Genomic DNA, 14,434 nt, shown 5'->3' with positions numbered 1-14,434 from the left:
ATGGAGTTTTGTGGGCGTGTCTAAATGGAAAGCAGCCATGTTGGCTGTTTTATGTTTTTTTTTATTATTATTATTTCTATTAAGCGGAATTTCAGCAAAACTTTTGGATGCAAAATTATCCTTTAACGATGCTTTATGTGTGTGTGTGTGTGTGTGTGTGTGTGTGTGTGTGTGTGTGTGTGTGTGTGTGTGTGTTCTAACCAGGCTGTGGACTGGACGGTGTGTTGTCTGTGCTGCTGGCTGTGCTGCTGGCTGGCATACCCCTCTCTCTCTGTTGGAACATTTCTCTGGGGTTCACAGAACGCTGGGAGATGAGAGCAGCAGCATCCTGTTGAACACAACCACACCCACACCCACACCCACACCCACACCCACACCCACACCCACACACACACCCACACACACACACACACACACTTTGTTAACACCAAGCATCACACTACGGATTTCTGAAAGAACGAATGTGTTAGTAGCAGAGAGACTTAAGTGTGAAAGAGAGAGAGAGAGTGGTGTGTGTGTGTGTGTGTGTAAGATAGAAAGAGAGAGTGAGAAATGTAAGCCATCCGAAGCACTGTCTCAGATGGAGGGATAAAGGCGGTTATTCTGTAAAGTGAAGAAAAAAAAAAAGAAGGAAGGAGCAGGAAGACGAGTCCGAGCGAAGCTGAAAGACGAGTTGATCAGCGTCTCTCACACTCACGCACATTGGCTTTTTCCACAGATTCTGCACGCTTAAAGGATTTGGGTCTGTCTGTCGGCTCCTCCTCTTCCTGGCACACATAAATACACACTTTACATCCCAAATCACACTTTTTCCTTCTCTCACTCACACACACACACACACACACACACACACACACACACACACACACACACACACACACACACACACACACACACACCACACACACACACACCACACACACACACCACACACACCTAGCCTAATTGCTGTGATACATTTCTTCAGTGCTCATACAGACTTCTTGAATGCAGATATGTAAATTTTCTCTCTTTCACTCTCATACACACACACACACACACACACACACACACACAATTATTATTATTATTATTATTATTATTTTTATATCTCAGGCACTTTCCAAGCATACAAGAAATTAAATAAATAAATAAAAATTAGTAAATAAACATCACAGAATAAATCACAAAAATATAAAAGATCACATAAAAGCTTTCCTGAAAAAGGTGATGGTTTTAAAAGCAGATTTAAAAACACACATTTGTCCTTATTACACTGGTTACTCCTTAAAGGTGCAGTACGCAACAGTTCAAGGTGTTTTTAGGCCTTTAATCATCAGTCACATCAAAGACACTTTGATGTCACATAAAACGGTGATTTTGCCTTCTTTATTTTAGACTGGTTCTAATAATTTTTTTCTGGCCCAGAAATGAGCTTTACACCCATTCAGAGAGTTCTGTGTTGCTATGAAAAGTCGACTCGGGGGTTAAACACAAACACTGAAGGTGTCTTGTGGTTTACACGCTACATCACGTCACTTCTACACTCTCAATATTAGAGTGTAGAAGTGACGTGATGTAGCGTGTAAACCACAGGACACCTTCAGTTTTATTCTTATAGCAACTTTAACCACCGGATATACGGCAACCAATCAGAACCCAGGATCATCTCTGCTTGGAAAAATGGGAGGAGCTTCACTGTTAGTTGCTGAATAGTAACTATAATAATAGTCATAATAATATAAACAAGCAAACAAACCGATTTGTTTTTAAACACGACAAATATGGATGAAACGTGGGAATTGTTTGAAAAAGTTCATCAGCAAAATTTGAAACAAATGTTTAATTTTTTTTAAAGAAGTCGTCTAGTCATTCAAGTAATAATTGTAGCTCCGCCCACACACAACAACAATAACAAAAAAAAACAAACATATAAAAAAAAAGTATAATAATAATGTACAACACTACTCTGTAGACCTGGTCTTATCTAAGAGATTAAGATTAACAAACACACACCCACACACACTTCTTATCGACGTATAGGTGTGTGTGTGTGTGTGTGTGTGTGTGTGTGTGTGTGTGTGTGTGTGGGTGGGCGTCTTGGTTACCTGCTGTTTCTCCTGCTTACTCTCAACTTGCTGCTGGTACTTCCTGAAACACAAACACAAGCTTTATCAGTCCACACACACACACACACACACACACACACACACACACACACACCTGCTAGTTGCTAGAGTATCACTATATCAGTATAGTGTGTGTGTGTGTGTGTGTCCCTTCTCACCTCGACTCGTCGATCTGTGAGGCTCTCTCTTTGGCCGCCTTCTCCCTCAGCACCGCCTCCTTGACCTCCCGATCCTTCCTCTCCTTCTCCAGCTGCTGACGCTCCTCATCCGCCTTCTTCTTCTCCTCCTGTCTTCGCTTCTCCTCATCTTTCTGAGGTTAAGAGGTGAAAAAAAGAGATGTATTTTAAAGCATCACTAAGCGCACGGGAGAATTCGAAATCAAATAAAATGATAATCTAATAATCTTCGGAAATGGTCTGGATTTCGTGTTGCGTTCTTCGATACACTTGTTTTTGTTTTTTTATACCTCCGCCTGCGCCCAGAAGTTATCCTTGTTGGTTCTCTTGATTTCGGACATCGCGTTGGTCTTCTGATACACAGAACCCTGCGAGAACAAAATGCAAATACGAGATAAAAAAACCTCACATGCAAGGGGGTCGTCTCCATAAATATTGGCACCTCTTAAAATAATTAGATCTGTTAAGTTCTCTAAAAAAGAATGCGTCCGTTATTTGTTCTTATAGATAATCTGTTATTATTTCCTAAAAGTCAACAATTTTCTTACAATCTTACACTCGGTACTTACTTCTTATTTAGTGCAATATGGGAGAAACGTGTAAATGATGGATGTGAGAGACAACGAACCAGTTATTTTAATAGATTTCCTCAAAATTCTACAAACAAAACCCCATAATTAAAATGTGAAAGAAGTTTGTTTCAAATCTTTGCAAATTTATATTTAGTTTTTTTATAGAGAGAGCCGTCACCCAGTCTGAGGTCCAGAGTGGTCTGGAGCAGGTTTTCATCAAGGACGTCATTGTACATTGCTGCATTCATCTCTTCCTCGATCCTGACTATTCTCCTAGTACCTGCTGCTGAAAAACATCCCCACAGCATGATGCTGCCACCACCATGCTTCAGTGTAGGGATGGTATTGGCCATGTAATGAGCGGTGACTGGTTTCCTGCAGACATGATGCTTGACATTCAAGCCTAAGAGTCCTTCAGGTGCCTTTTGGCAAACTCCAGGTGGGGGGTCATGTGCCTTTTACTGAGAAGTGGCTTCCGTCTGGCCATTCTGCCATAAAAGCCTGATTGGTGGAGTCCTACAGAAATAGTTGTTCTTCTGGAACGTTCTCCTCTCTACACAGAGAAACACTGGAGCTCTTTCAGAGTGACCATTAGGTTCTTAGTCACCTCCCTGACTAAGGCTCTTCTCCCCCTGAATGCTCAGTTTGACCCACTCAAGGAAGAGTCCTGGTGGTTCCAAACCTCTTCTATTTACGAATGGCTACTGTGATCATTGGGACCTTCAATGCTGCAGACATTTTTCTGTCTCCTTCCTCAGATCTGTGCCTCAAAACAATCCTGTCTCTGAGATCTACAGGCAATTTCTTGGACTTCATGGCTTGGTTTGTGCTTTGACATGCACTGTTAACTGTGGGACCTCATATAGATCAGGTGTGTCCCTTCCCAAATAATCTCCAATCAACTGGATTTACCACAGATGGACTCCAATCAAGTTGTAGAAACATCTCATTGATGATCAGTGGAAACAGGATGCACCTGAGATCAATTCTGAGTGTCACGGCAAAGGCTGTGAAGACGTATGTACACGTGATTTTTTTTGTTAGAAATTTGCAAAGATTTTGTACAGACTTTGTTCACCTTGTCATTATGGGATTTTGTTTGTAGAAAAACACAGAGAGACCAAAAGAATGAGCAGAGAATAAACGTTATAATGCAACAATGCATTGCTGTTCTTTAGAAACATGTCGAGGACACGCAATCACTCATTGATTTCGAATTAGATGGGGTGCCAATAATTCTGAAACCGGTAGATTTGCATTACTTTTACCTGTGTAAAAACGAATATACTACACACCACCTTGTGGCACGAGTCGCTGTGTCGGTCATGTCTGTGTAGGGGTGCCAATACTTTTGGATATGCCTTAATATTTGTTTGAAATTTGCAGTAAGACACAAAATTGTTGTTTTTATTTTTTTTTTGCTTTTTCCACCGCTACTGCAAGCTTATTAGCTTTGGGCGCGCGCGCGCGCGCACACACACACACACACACACACACACACACACACACACACACACACACACACACACTAATCTAGCACACTGAATCTAGCAAAAGTGTTATTATACTGGGTACTCCTTAAAGGTGCAGTACGCAATAGTTGAACGTGTTTTCATGCCTTTAATCATCAGTCACATCAAAGACACATTTTTACCATGAAACACTAAATTATTATAGAATATAATTAATAGTAATAGTCAGATTTTTTCTGGCCCAGAAATGAGCTCCACACCCCTTTCAGACTTGTGTTGCAGAGTTTAACCTTTTCACAGACTGGTTCTCCGAGTGGTTTTGCTCAAATGTGGTTTAAGAACATTTTGTGAGGTAACAGTTTGTTTCCTGTGTGAAGCAAAAACATTTCCCTTCAGCTTTTTTTGTCTGTATTTAGTCTTCCTACTTCACACAGGCATTCCTGTCTCTCATTCTAATCTCTTTATCTTCTTGTCCTCCTCCCCAGATTAATAAATGTCTCAGTGGAAGATATTTCAGACATTTCATTTTTCCACCCAACTGCATTTTTTCAGCCTTCCTCCTTCATAGGATTTAACATTAACTGAAAGCCGGATGAACTGAAATCCAGCTGTGGTGAGGCAAAGTTAACATCTGTACATAACACAGATGGTAAGATTCACTGATTTGCATAACGTGTGCGTTGGATACAAGTCGCCGTTTATATGGCGATGCATATGTTTTTAACATACGTGAGTAAAAAGACGATTTATTTATATATAATTATTAGTAGATGCGCTATAATTTTATTCTTTAGAAAGTAACCAATAATATGTAGATCGATTTCTTGTTGCTAGAACTTGTTTCTCGAGCGCGTTCTCTTAGATTAACATGGCAGAGGTAGAGCTGTAACTTCCTCTAGACACAACAGGAAAAGAACTGAATTGATTTGCTGTCTGTCTGAACCAATAAAATAAAAGTGAACTATCTGCACCATATTGAATTGCATAGTATAATTTTTTTTATTGAATCATATTGCAAATGATGATTCGTATTGTATCGGGTGAATCGTATCATATTGGTATCGGGTGAATTGTATTGTATCGGTAGCTGCTTCATATGTATCTTTAATGTATCGTTTCGTTGGCTATGCATCGAGAGCTAAATCGCATCTGTCTCAGTTATAAAGATGCACATCACTAATATATATGTTTTTATTTAAATTTTTTAGTTTTATATAAAGTCCTAAGATGTGCAGTTCCACTTAGAATATGTTAATGTTCGTTCATAACGCTTTAATAATCACAACGATCTTGAGCTTTTTTTTCTCCACCCAGATATCAATTACAAAAATAGCCATGATCACAGAAAGGGTTACTAGAGGTCAAAATGCAGGACCGGACATGTAGCATGTAACTCCAGTGAAAGGAGGAAAATGAAGATGAATGAAAAAAGAAATGAATGAATAAGGGGAAAAAGTGAAAGTGAGACAGAGGGATGGAGAGTAAGACAGGCTGGGGTGAAGAAAGTGTGAGGGAAAAGAAAACAGCGGAAAAAAAAGAAGGAAAATAAGAAAGTGTGTGAGACAGAAAGCAAAAGAGAGAGAGAGAGAGAGAGAGAGAGAGAGAGAGAGAGAGAGACTCACCACAGGCCCCTGAGGTCCAGTGTCTCTGAAGCGGTTGGACTCCTTGTGGAAGCTGTAATTGGCTCCTGAAGCTTTGCCCACTTTCTGCATGATGGCTTCAGGTTCCACGTCCTCCTCTGCACGAGCGTTTATAGTCACATGTGCTCCCTAAAAACATACACACACACACAAACACACACACTATAAAATTCATGGTCTTCACACAAACCCCCTGCAGATGTTTCAGTGATGATTGTGTGAAGTTTTTAATCCATGTGACATCCTGCTTCTGATTTATTCAGCAAACCTGAATCCAGGAAATCTAAAGATAACTCAGATCTACGTGAAAATAACAGATTTGAGCTGCTACCTGATTTGAATGTGCGCTTGTGATCAGGACCTGGTTCTCAGCAGGACTGGATCAAATCAGATCTACGGGAGGTTGAGAAAATCCCTGCTGTTAAAACCGCTACACCTCCGATATGTACCTCGGGATCTGGAGGTGAAACATGATTAGTTCCCCTTCGTCTTCTGCACGTGTCGTCCACTACACCTGGTGTGGCTCTTGTCCTTCAGGGGAATCATGGTGAACACTGATAGAATTTAGAGTCGAGTTGCTTGTTTTGTATCAAGTTGACTGTATTTGAGTTGAGCTGTCCGTTTCTAAATTGGGTTGCCAGTTTTATGTCGAGTTGCAAGTTTTTTTACTCGAGTTGACTGTATTTGAGTTGAGCTATCCGTTTTTAAATTTGGTTGCCAGTTTTAAGTTCGAGTTGTCAGTTTTTACTCGAGTTGACTGTATTTGAGTTGAGCTGTCCATTTGTAAATTGGTTTGCCAGTTTTAAGTCAAATTAAGTTAAATTGGCTGCCCGTTTTTTTGTTCAAGTTGCTTGTTTTTAAATTGAGTTGACTGTTTTGAGTCGCTCTGCCAATTTTTTATCGAGTTCCCAATTGCAAACCTGATGTAGTTGTTTACTGATGTTCATTCACAGATGTTTCCATGCCTCACTGGCCTGAACTGTGCATATCACGCTGCTTAACTGGTGTTTCAGAATTTGATGTTTTAGACAGAGAAGTTCCTGATGTTCCTGGTTCTGATGTATCTTCAGTGTGTGCTGAAGATCCTGCTGAGGTTTTTCCCCTGGTGCTTTGCTACACAATGTTCCAGCTGGACAGATTCGGCTTTACCACAAGCGCTTAAGGCTTTTCTCAGATGTTCGCCCTGCTCATTACTCAGAGACGATCTGAACGTATTCAGGGTTGTTGTGTAGCACTCGGATCGCTCCTGGCTTCTGTTCCAGAGCTGCAAAAAGGTCAACTGTAATGTCCTTTTTTCAGAAGACTGAACAATCCGACAAGAGAGATGCTTAGGAGATTCAACTCAAATCAGACCACTAGCGTAGTATCACATGGATCCACCCACCCACACACACGTACGTCTGTACCGAAGCCAGGAGAAAATTCACCTTCAGAAAATTAGCCATGGAGCTCACGTGGTTGGCACACAGTCCTTTCCTGGAGTCTTTCACCCCCTCGCCGGTCTGAAACAAACAAACACAGTTAAACATGTGAAGGAAGTGAACACGCATTTCTGTTTAAAACGAATAAAAACTCACCCAGTTAATCAGGACGTATTTCGGGAGGCCGGAGTTTGGGTCTTTCACCCGGCAGAAGGCGTACATCACCTTCCCACTGTTCAACTCCTCCACCAGCTCCTCCAGACCTCCCTCTGAACACACACACAAATACAGATAAACACTTCACAAAAATACCACAAAATCCAGATGTTGAGTTGATTTTGAAATTAAGTGTTTATGATGTAGAATTTCTGACTCTGATGTTGAATTAATTTTTTTCTAATGTGATTTTGTGTCGGATTTTTTATTTTGGGCTGAATTTCTGATTTTTTAGGTAAATCTTTGATGTTGAATGGTGTTTTGATTCTGATGTTTATTTATTTATTTATTTATTTTGAGTTGCTCATTTGGAGTTGCTGATTTTGAGTAAAATTTTTGATCGTGTCAAGTTGTTGATTTGGGATTTTGAGTTGCTGAATTTAGGTAAAACATTTTATTTGAGTTGCTGATTTTGAGACGAGCAGCAGATTTTGAGTTAATTTTTAGATTTTGAGTGGAGTTGCTGACTTAATTTAATTTTTATTTTGAGTTGGTGATATTTACGTTGAATTTTTTATTTCGAGTTAAGTCTTTAATGTTGAATGGTGTTTTGATTCTGATGTTGAGGGGTTTTTTTTGAGTCAAGTTGAGTTTTTGATTTTGAGTTGCTCATTTGGAGCTGCTGATTTTGAGTAAAATTTTTGATCGTGTCAAGTTGTTGCTTTGGGATTTTGAGTTGCTGAATTTAAGTAAAACATCTTACTTGAGTTGCTGATTTTGAGACGAGCAGCAGCTTTTAAATTTATTTTTTGATTTTGAGTGGAGTTGCTGACCTAATTTAATTTTTATTTTGAGTTGGTGATATTGGAGTTGAATTTTTGATTTTGAGTTAAATTATTCGAATGGGTCGAGTTGCTGAGTCTTAATTGAATTTTTGATTGAGTTCCTAATTTTATTTTGACAAACAACAAAGCTTCAGAAGACTAAATCTACTAAATCTTGATTAATTTTGAGCGACTTAACCCTTTGACTACTGGTGCTGCACAAACACTGCCAATATAATGATGTTTACCTTCACTAACTCACGTTATTTTACCGTTTATATATTAACGTATGTGTAGAATGTTACTGTATATGATGATTAGCACCTGGAATACTCACCCCCTTTATCAGCCAGACGGATATCATTGGTGTTTCCTTCATAGGTGAACAAAGCCCTAGAAGACCAGAATGCAGTTAAATCTCTGCACAATGACGATATGATCGAACTCAACACTCATGATCCACAATGAGGTCAGGGTTTTACACATTTCCCTTCACTGGGGAAAAAAACAGACGGCTCTCTAATAAGGAAGCTGCTGTGGGTTTTGAAACAGAGGAAGAACAGGTGTGTGATATGGAAGTGTATATATTTATCTGTTTTGTTCTGAGATCTGTTTTGTGTAAGTCTAAGCACAGATTTAATACAGAACCGTAAAACCAAAGCTCCAAACTCAGCTCGGCTCCTACAGCAAGCTCCCGCTCTCACATGTTCAGACAAACAAAGCCATTTGTGTACGCAGGAAGTCGTATTAACTTCTTCCCTAAAACCTGGGGACCGTCGAGGTTTGTTTTGCTCAGTGTCCCAATCTTTGAGACCTTCATGGCTCCAGAGAGACTACATAGCCTGTCTTAATGATAGTCTTCAGCACCGTGTCATTAAAGTCAGACTCGACTCTTTTTGCTGAATCTGCAGAGTCTATAAAGTTCCTGTCGTGCACCAGGAAAACTCTGGTGGTTTCTTGCATCAGAAGCCAGTTAGTAGGAGCCGGGGTGGAGGAATGAAAGTGGCAGACGTCTGGGGCCACAGTTTCACTTTTTTTTCTTCATGTCACAATAGTTTTCTGTGCTAGCTAAAAAAACAAAAAAAAACGCGCGCACGCACACACACACACACACACACACACACAGACACACAGACACACACACACACAGACACACACACAGACACACACACACTGTAGAATCCTGACTGGGCTGTTTGACAGGGAACAATATGAGCGCTGAAATGTGACACTGGTTCAAGCGACGCAAAACGAGAGGGCGAATAATGGCCATCATGGAGAGAAATCATTCTGGAGGTTTTTGGGAGATCTTTCTGGAGGTTCTTGGGAGATCATTCCGGAGGTTCTGGGGAGATCATTCCGGAGGTTCTGGTGAGATCTTTCTGGAGGTTCTGGGGAGATCATTCCGGAGGTTCTGGGGAGACCTCTGTGAGAAATCTTTCTGGAGGTTCTGGAGAAATCTTTTGTGGTCTTTTTCTGGGCACAAAGTGAATGTGTAAGAAAGGAAAAAAAAAATACCCTCAACCACATTAAAACTGTTCCTTTTTCTTGCTGAAGCGAGGAAATTGGCGTTCTTGTTTCGGTGCTGAATCAGCAGCACGAAAAAGAAACCAAACCAATTCATGACCACGTATCGCTTCTGAATTCTTAAATCCGATTCGTCAGAAAGTGTTGCTGTATAACAGAAGATGAGACAGAAGCTACGCCTGATTAGCATACGTTATCGTTTCCATAGTAACGACTTAGTCACATGGTGCGCGGGAATGTAACGTAATTAAGTTTTAGGGTTTCTGAATTTTCATCGGAGGTCACGTGACACTTTTTTTCTGCTTGTGATTACATTTAAAGCTGTAGAACCACAAGTTTCTCGACTTGTGATTTATTTATGGACTTCGGAACTCACCTGGACAACCTGGAAGACAAGCGAGAACAGAAATCCATCATCATGGATTACACGCCTTTTTAATGGTTTTACTGCTGATGTTAATATAAACCTGACATTTGTAGCTAAACTGCTGTCAGAGCTGCCGTTTTGGAGAACAAATCAACCAATCAGAATCCAGCAGCACTGTGGCTGTCACAGGTACAGGCTCGTGAGATACTTCAAATATTTTATTGCCTCTCTCTCTTTTACTACCCATCACACACACACACACATATTTCTCTCACAGTTTTGGTCTTCCTTCCTGACTGACACGCTCTTTTCAGTAGCTGTTTGAAAACGCTTTTAAACTTTGTACATTTGCGAACGCGGGTTTTGCGTCGCCGCGTGGACTGTGTGTGAAAACGAAGGCTTTCGAAAACAGTGACGCATCGCAGGTTTTTTCAACGAGCCGGCACGGGAAAAAAAACGCAAAAAGAAAAGACGTGGGTTGAATCGTCTCGAATATTGCTCATGCGCAGTACAGGGACGTGAGCGTTTTCAGACGTTTCAGTGTAAATGAGCAACTTTTGGGAAACGCCTGAAAAACGAAAGTCGGGACGCGAAGCGTTTTAGTCGAAAACGATGTTTTTAAATTTATCCAGATTTGTGTAGACGTAGTCTCGGTCCTGCACTGCTTCTATCTGTCCTCCTGCCTCGGCCTGTCCTCCTGCCCCTTATGTTTGTCCTACTGCCCCGTATGTCTCTCTTATTGTCCCCGTCTGTCCTTCTGCCCCGTATGTCTCTCTTATTGTCCCTGTCTGTCCTTCTGCCCCGTATGTCTGTCCTACTGCCCCAGTATGTCTCTTTTACTGTCCCTGTCTGTCCTACTGCCTCTGTCTGTCCTTCTGCCCCTTATGTTTGTCCTACTGGCCCGTTTGTCTCTCTTATTGTCCCTGTCTGTCCTTCTGCCCCGTATGTCTGTCCTTCTGCCCCGTATGTCTCTTTTACTGTCCCTGTCTGTTCTACTGCCTGTCTGTCCTCCTGCCCCGTATGTCTCTCTTACTGTCCCTGTCTGTTCTACTGCCTGTCTGTCCTCCTGCCCCGTATGTCTCTCTTACTGTCCCTGTCTGTCCTCCTGCCCCGTATGTCTGTCCTACTGCCTCTGTCTGTCCTACTGCCCCGTATGTCTGTCCTACTCTCTTCTATTGCTTCTTTCTCTCTGATTGTCTCTAAATACTCTGTTGATTTTTTCAGTCTCGTGCCTCTTTTCTTTCACTGTTTTTCTCTCTCTCCAACTACCTTTACTCTTAATTTCTCCTGCCTCTCTCCTTATTTCTCGCTTTCGCCAACTATTTTACCTTCTTTTATTTTGTTATTTCCTCTCTCTCTCTCTCTCTCTCTCTCTCTCTCTCTCTCTCTCTCTCTCTCTCTCTCTCTCATATTGTCCCTCTTCTGCGCTACACGTTTATCAAACATGCCGCACGGCTTATTCTTTTATTGACACTTTTCCCACTAAAGGAGGTCACAGCGGCGCTTTCGTTTCTATGCTGGGCCCCGAGAGGAAACGTGCGGGTAATTAAACGGTCAGTTTCTAATTACTTTTCTTTTCTAGTTCTCACAGGAACCTGCGGTCTTCACTGTAAGAGAAAACAAAAGCTACTTCCTCATTACCTAATCAAGAGTCACACTAAAGGACACACACACACACACACACACACACACACACACACACACACTAAAAAGGAAGTTGCAGTCAAACCCAAAATGGCACCCGTTTCACATCGGCTCATCAGTGAGACGATTCGACCGAGGCCACACTCAGGGATCTCACCTCGTGTGCTCTCTGTACAGCTTTAATGACCAGGCATTGCTGTTGCCATAGAAACAAAAAAGTAGCCGCGTTTATTCGGACGTTTCAGTTAGGAAGGAAACGCTTTTTATTCATTAAATCGTACGAGCGAATTCTCTCGCCTGTACATTACGATAAATACATTATTATAAAATCATAATTTATTATATTCAATAATATAATTACATCATTTACATTTTATTTCAGGAGATTTTTACAGTGGACTTTATCCCAAAGCAGTTTTACGAAGAAATGAATCGATTACGAATATAAAGACAGTGGGGACGGTGGTAGGAAAAAAACTCCCCTAAGAAACCGTAAGAAAATCCAGACTCAAAAAGGAACCTGTCCTCGTCTGGGTCCTTTTACTTCCATCACGTTGGAAAAACTGTTTATAAACACACACACATACATTATATATATATATATATAGGTGAAATTACGATGTTACGTTTACGCTATGACGTCACCAATAACGTTTTTTTCCCCCCTCGTCATCGTTTTATCACGTCTTCTAGATACATTTAAACAACGCCACCTGCAGTACCGGAGGACTCAAATGCAAACAAAATGGGATTATAGATAAATAAATTCCCCAGAACCTCTTCTGTACGGAGAATACTGGGGACCTCGTCGGTACTGAGAATTCCCAGGACCTTTTTGGGATCAAGTTTCCCAGGTCCTCTTTGGAACAAAGAATTCCGGAGACCTCGACGGTACGGAGAATTACAGGGACCCCCTTGGTACGGAGAATTACAGAGACCTCCTTGGTGCGGAGAATTCCAGGGACCTCGTCAGTACGGAGAATTACAGGGACCTTCTTGGTACGGAGAATTCCGGGGACCTCTACGTTAGGGAGAATTACGGGGACCTCCTCGGTACGGAGAATTACGGGGACCTCCTCGGTACGGAGAATTACGGGGACCTCCTCGGTACGGAGAATTACGGGGACCTCCTTGGTACGGAGAATTCCAGGGACCTCGTCAGTACGGAGAATTACGGGGACCTCCTCGGTACGGAGATCCCCAAGACCTCCTCAGTACAGAGATATTTGTAGGTATGAAAAAATTTAGGAGCCGTGCAGCTCATCTCAAACATGTTGGGTCTGGGTTGACTTTGGTGCTCGGACGCCTCTTCTACAGTGGGTTGTGATAAACACGACAACAATAAAATACAAACAGATCACGGACCTTCCGAACAGCAGAAGGATTCACGAACGTTCGTGAGGCATCCAGAATTTTATTTCTACACAAAACCGAATCTCAGGCGCTTCATTTTGTAGAGATATCTCAGAAAACCAGGATGTGTTACGACGTTAAAATAAAAGCGTCCTGATTGGGTCGCTCTTCTCACCGGTCACTGTGCAGAGCTGAAATGAATCTGAACATAGAAAAACCTGACATCTATCAAGTCTGGTTTGGGTTGGAGGTGACAGAACATGTGATGGTGCAATGATTTAATAAAATCAACACTAATCTCTGTTAAACCCTGTAATAATTCCTGTTAACAGGATGCTGTGATGATCACATGGAAATGCAATCAGCTGTCATGTTGGGGTCAGAAAGTGAGTCACCTCCATCCTCCAGGAGCTTCTGTAAACATCTCCAAGATCAGCTCTTCTCGCTCGATAGAAATGTTATCTAACATGAGAAATTATTGTTCTAGAAACAAAAAGCCTTCAAACACGAGAATCTGATGGACGAGCAGAACCCTCGTGCCCTAACCACCCATGGTGTCCCTGAGCTTTATAACGCACCTATGACGCGTCTTAACGCTCCATTACTCACCAGTTAGTCTCGGATTTCTCATCCACCACCTCCTTATAGGCGGCTGTAAGCGCTGGACCGTTCTTACTTAAATTCACGGCCATTATAAAGAAAAAGAAATGAAATTTGATATAAATAAACCGAGTCTTGGACTGAACCTGAGGTTACAACAGCAGAACAGCGACACTCGGGCGAAGCAGTTTGAGCCACGCCTACCGGAAGCGCTGGAGTATACGTCATCACGCACGTCGACGTCAGGTTTCACGCACTATTTATTCATTTTCTTCGTAATAAAAAAAAAAAAAAAAAACATTAATAATACCAATAAAACCTACAAATACTAATTATATATACATTATTAAAATATATGTAAAAAATATATATAGTTAAAAAAAAATTAGGACAACAATCGAGAAGTACAAAATATTATATAAATACATAATAAGAAAAGGAAAGAAAATTAATTGTCTAATAAATTACAATTACATATTTTTCCTTAAAAAAAATCCTTTAATTGTTTTTTTTTAAACCCTTTAAGTAATTAAAAATGTAATTTACTCCAAATCCTTAATTGCAAGCAAGTTGC

The 14,434-nt window shown here is 41.1% G+C and overlaps 1 protein-coding gene across 4 annotated transcripts in view; it reads right to left on the bottom strand.

The window, feature by feature from the left end:
- The window catches only part of dbnlb (drebrin-like b), a 20,558-nt gene extending 6,463 nt beyond the window's left edge, over nt 1-14,095 (bottom strand). The window contains exons 1-10 of one of the 4 annotated variants that reach the window (XM_083554251.1): nt 13,870-14,095; nt 8,707-8,762; nt 7,546-7,658; nt 7,396-7,470; nt 5,951-6,097; nt 2,575-2,652; nt 2,267-2,418; nt 2,088-2,130; nt 702-767; nt 202-328 (exon numbers count right to left, since the gene is read on the bottom strand). In XM_083554251.1, coding sequence (XP_083410377.1) covers nt 202-328; nt 702-767; nt 2,088-2,130; nt 2,267-2,418; nt 2,575-2,652; nt 5,951-6,097; nt 7,396-7,470; nt 7,546-7,658; nt 8,707-8,762; nt 13,870-13,952 — 940 coding nt within the window. In that variant the 5' untranslated portion in view covers nt 13,953-14,095. The remainder of the gene's footprint in view (nt 1-201; nt 329-701; nt 768-2,087; nt 2,131-2,266; nt 2,419-2,574; nt 2,653-5,950; nt 6,098-7,395; nt 7,471-7,545; nt 7,659-8,706; nt 8,763-13,869) is intronic. The other 3 variants (XM_083554249.1, XM_083554250.1, XM_083554252.1) reach the window with 3 other exon arrangements.
- Nucleotides 14,096-14,434: the final 339 nt, after the last annotated feature.

Source organism: Silurus aristotelis (assembly GCF_946808225.1).
Source record: "Silurus aristotelis genome assembly, chromosome: 11".
NCBI classification, from domain to species: Eukaryota; Metazoa; Chordata; class Actinopteri; order Siluriformes; family Siluridae; genus Silurus; species Silurus aristotelis.
This window is presented reverse-complemented; position numbering and strand designations above follow the sequence as displayed.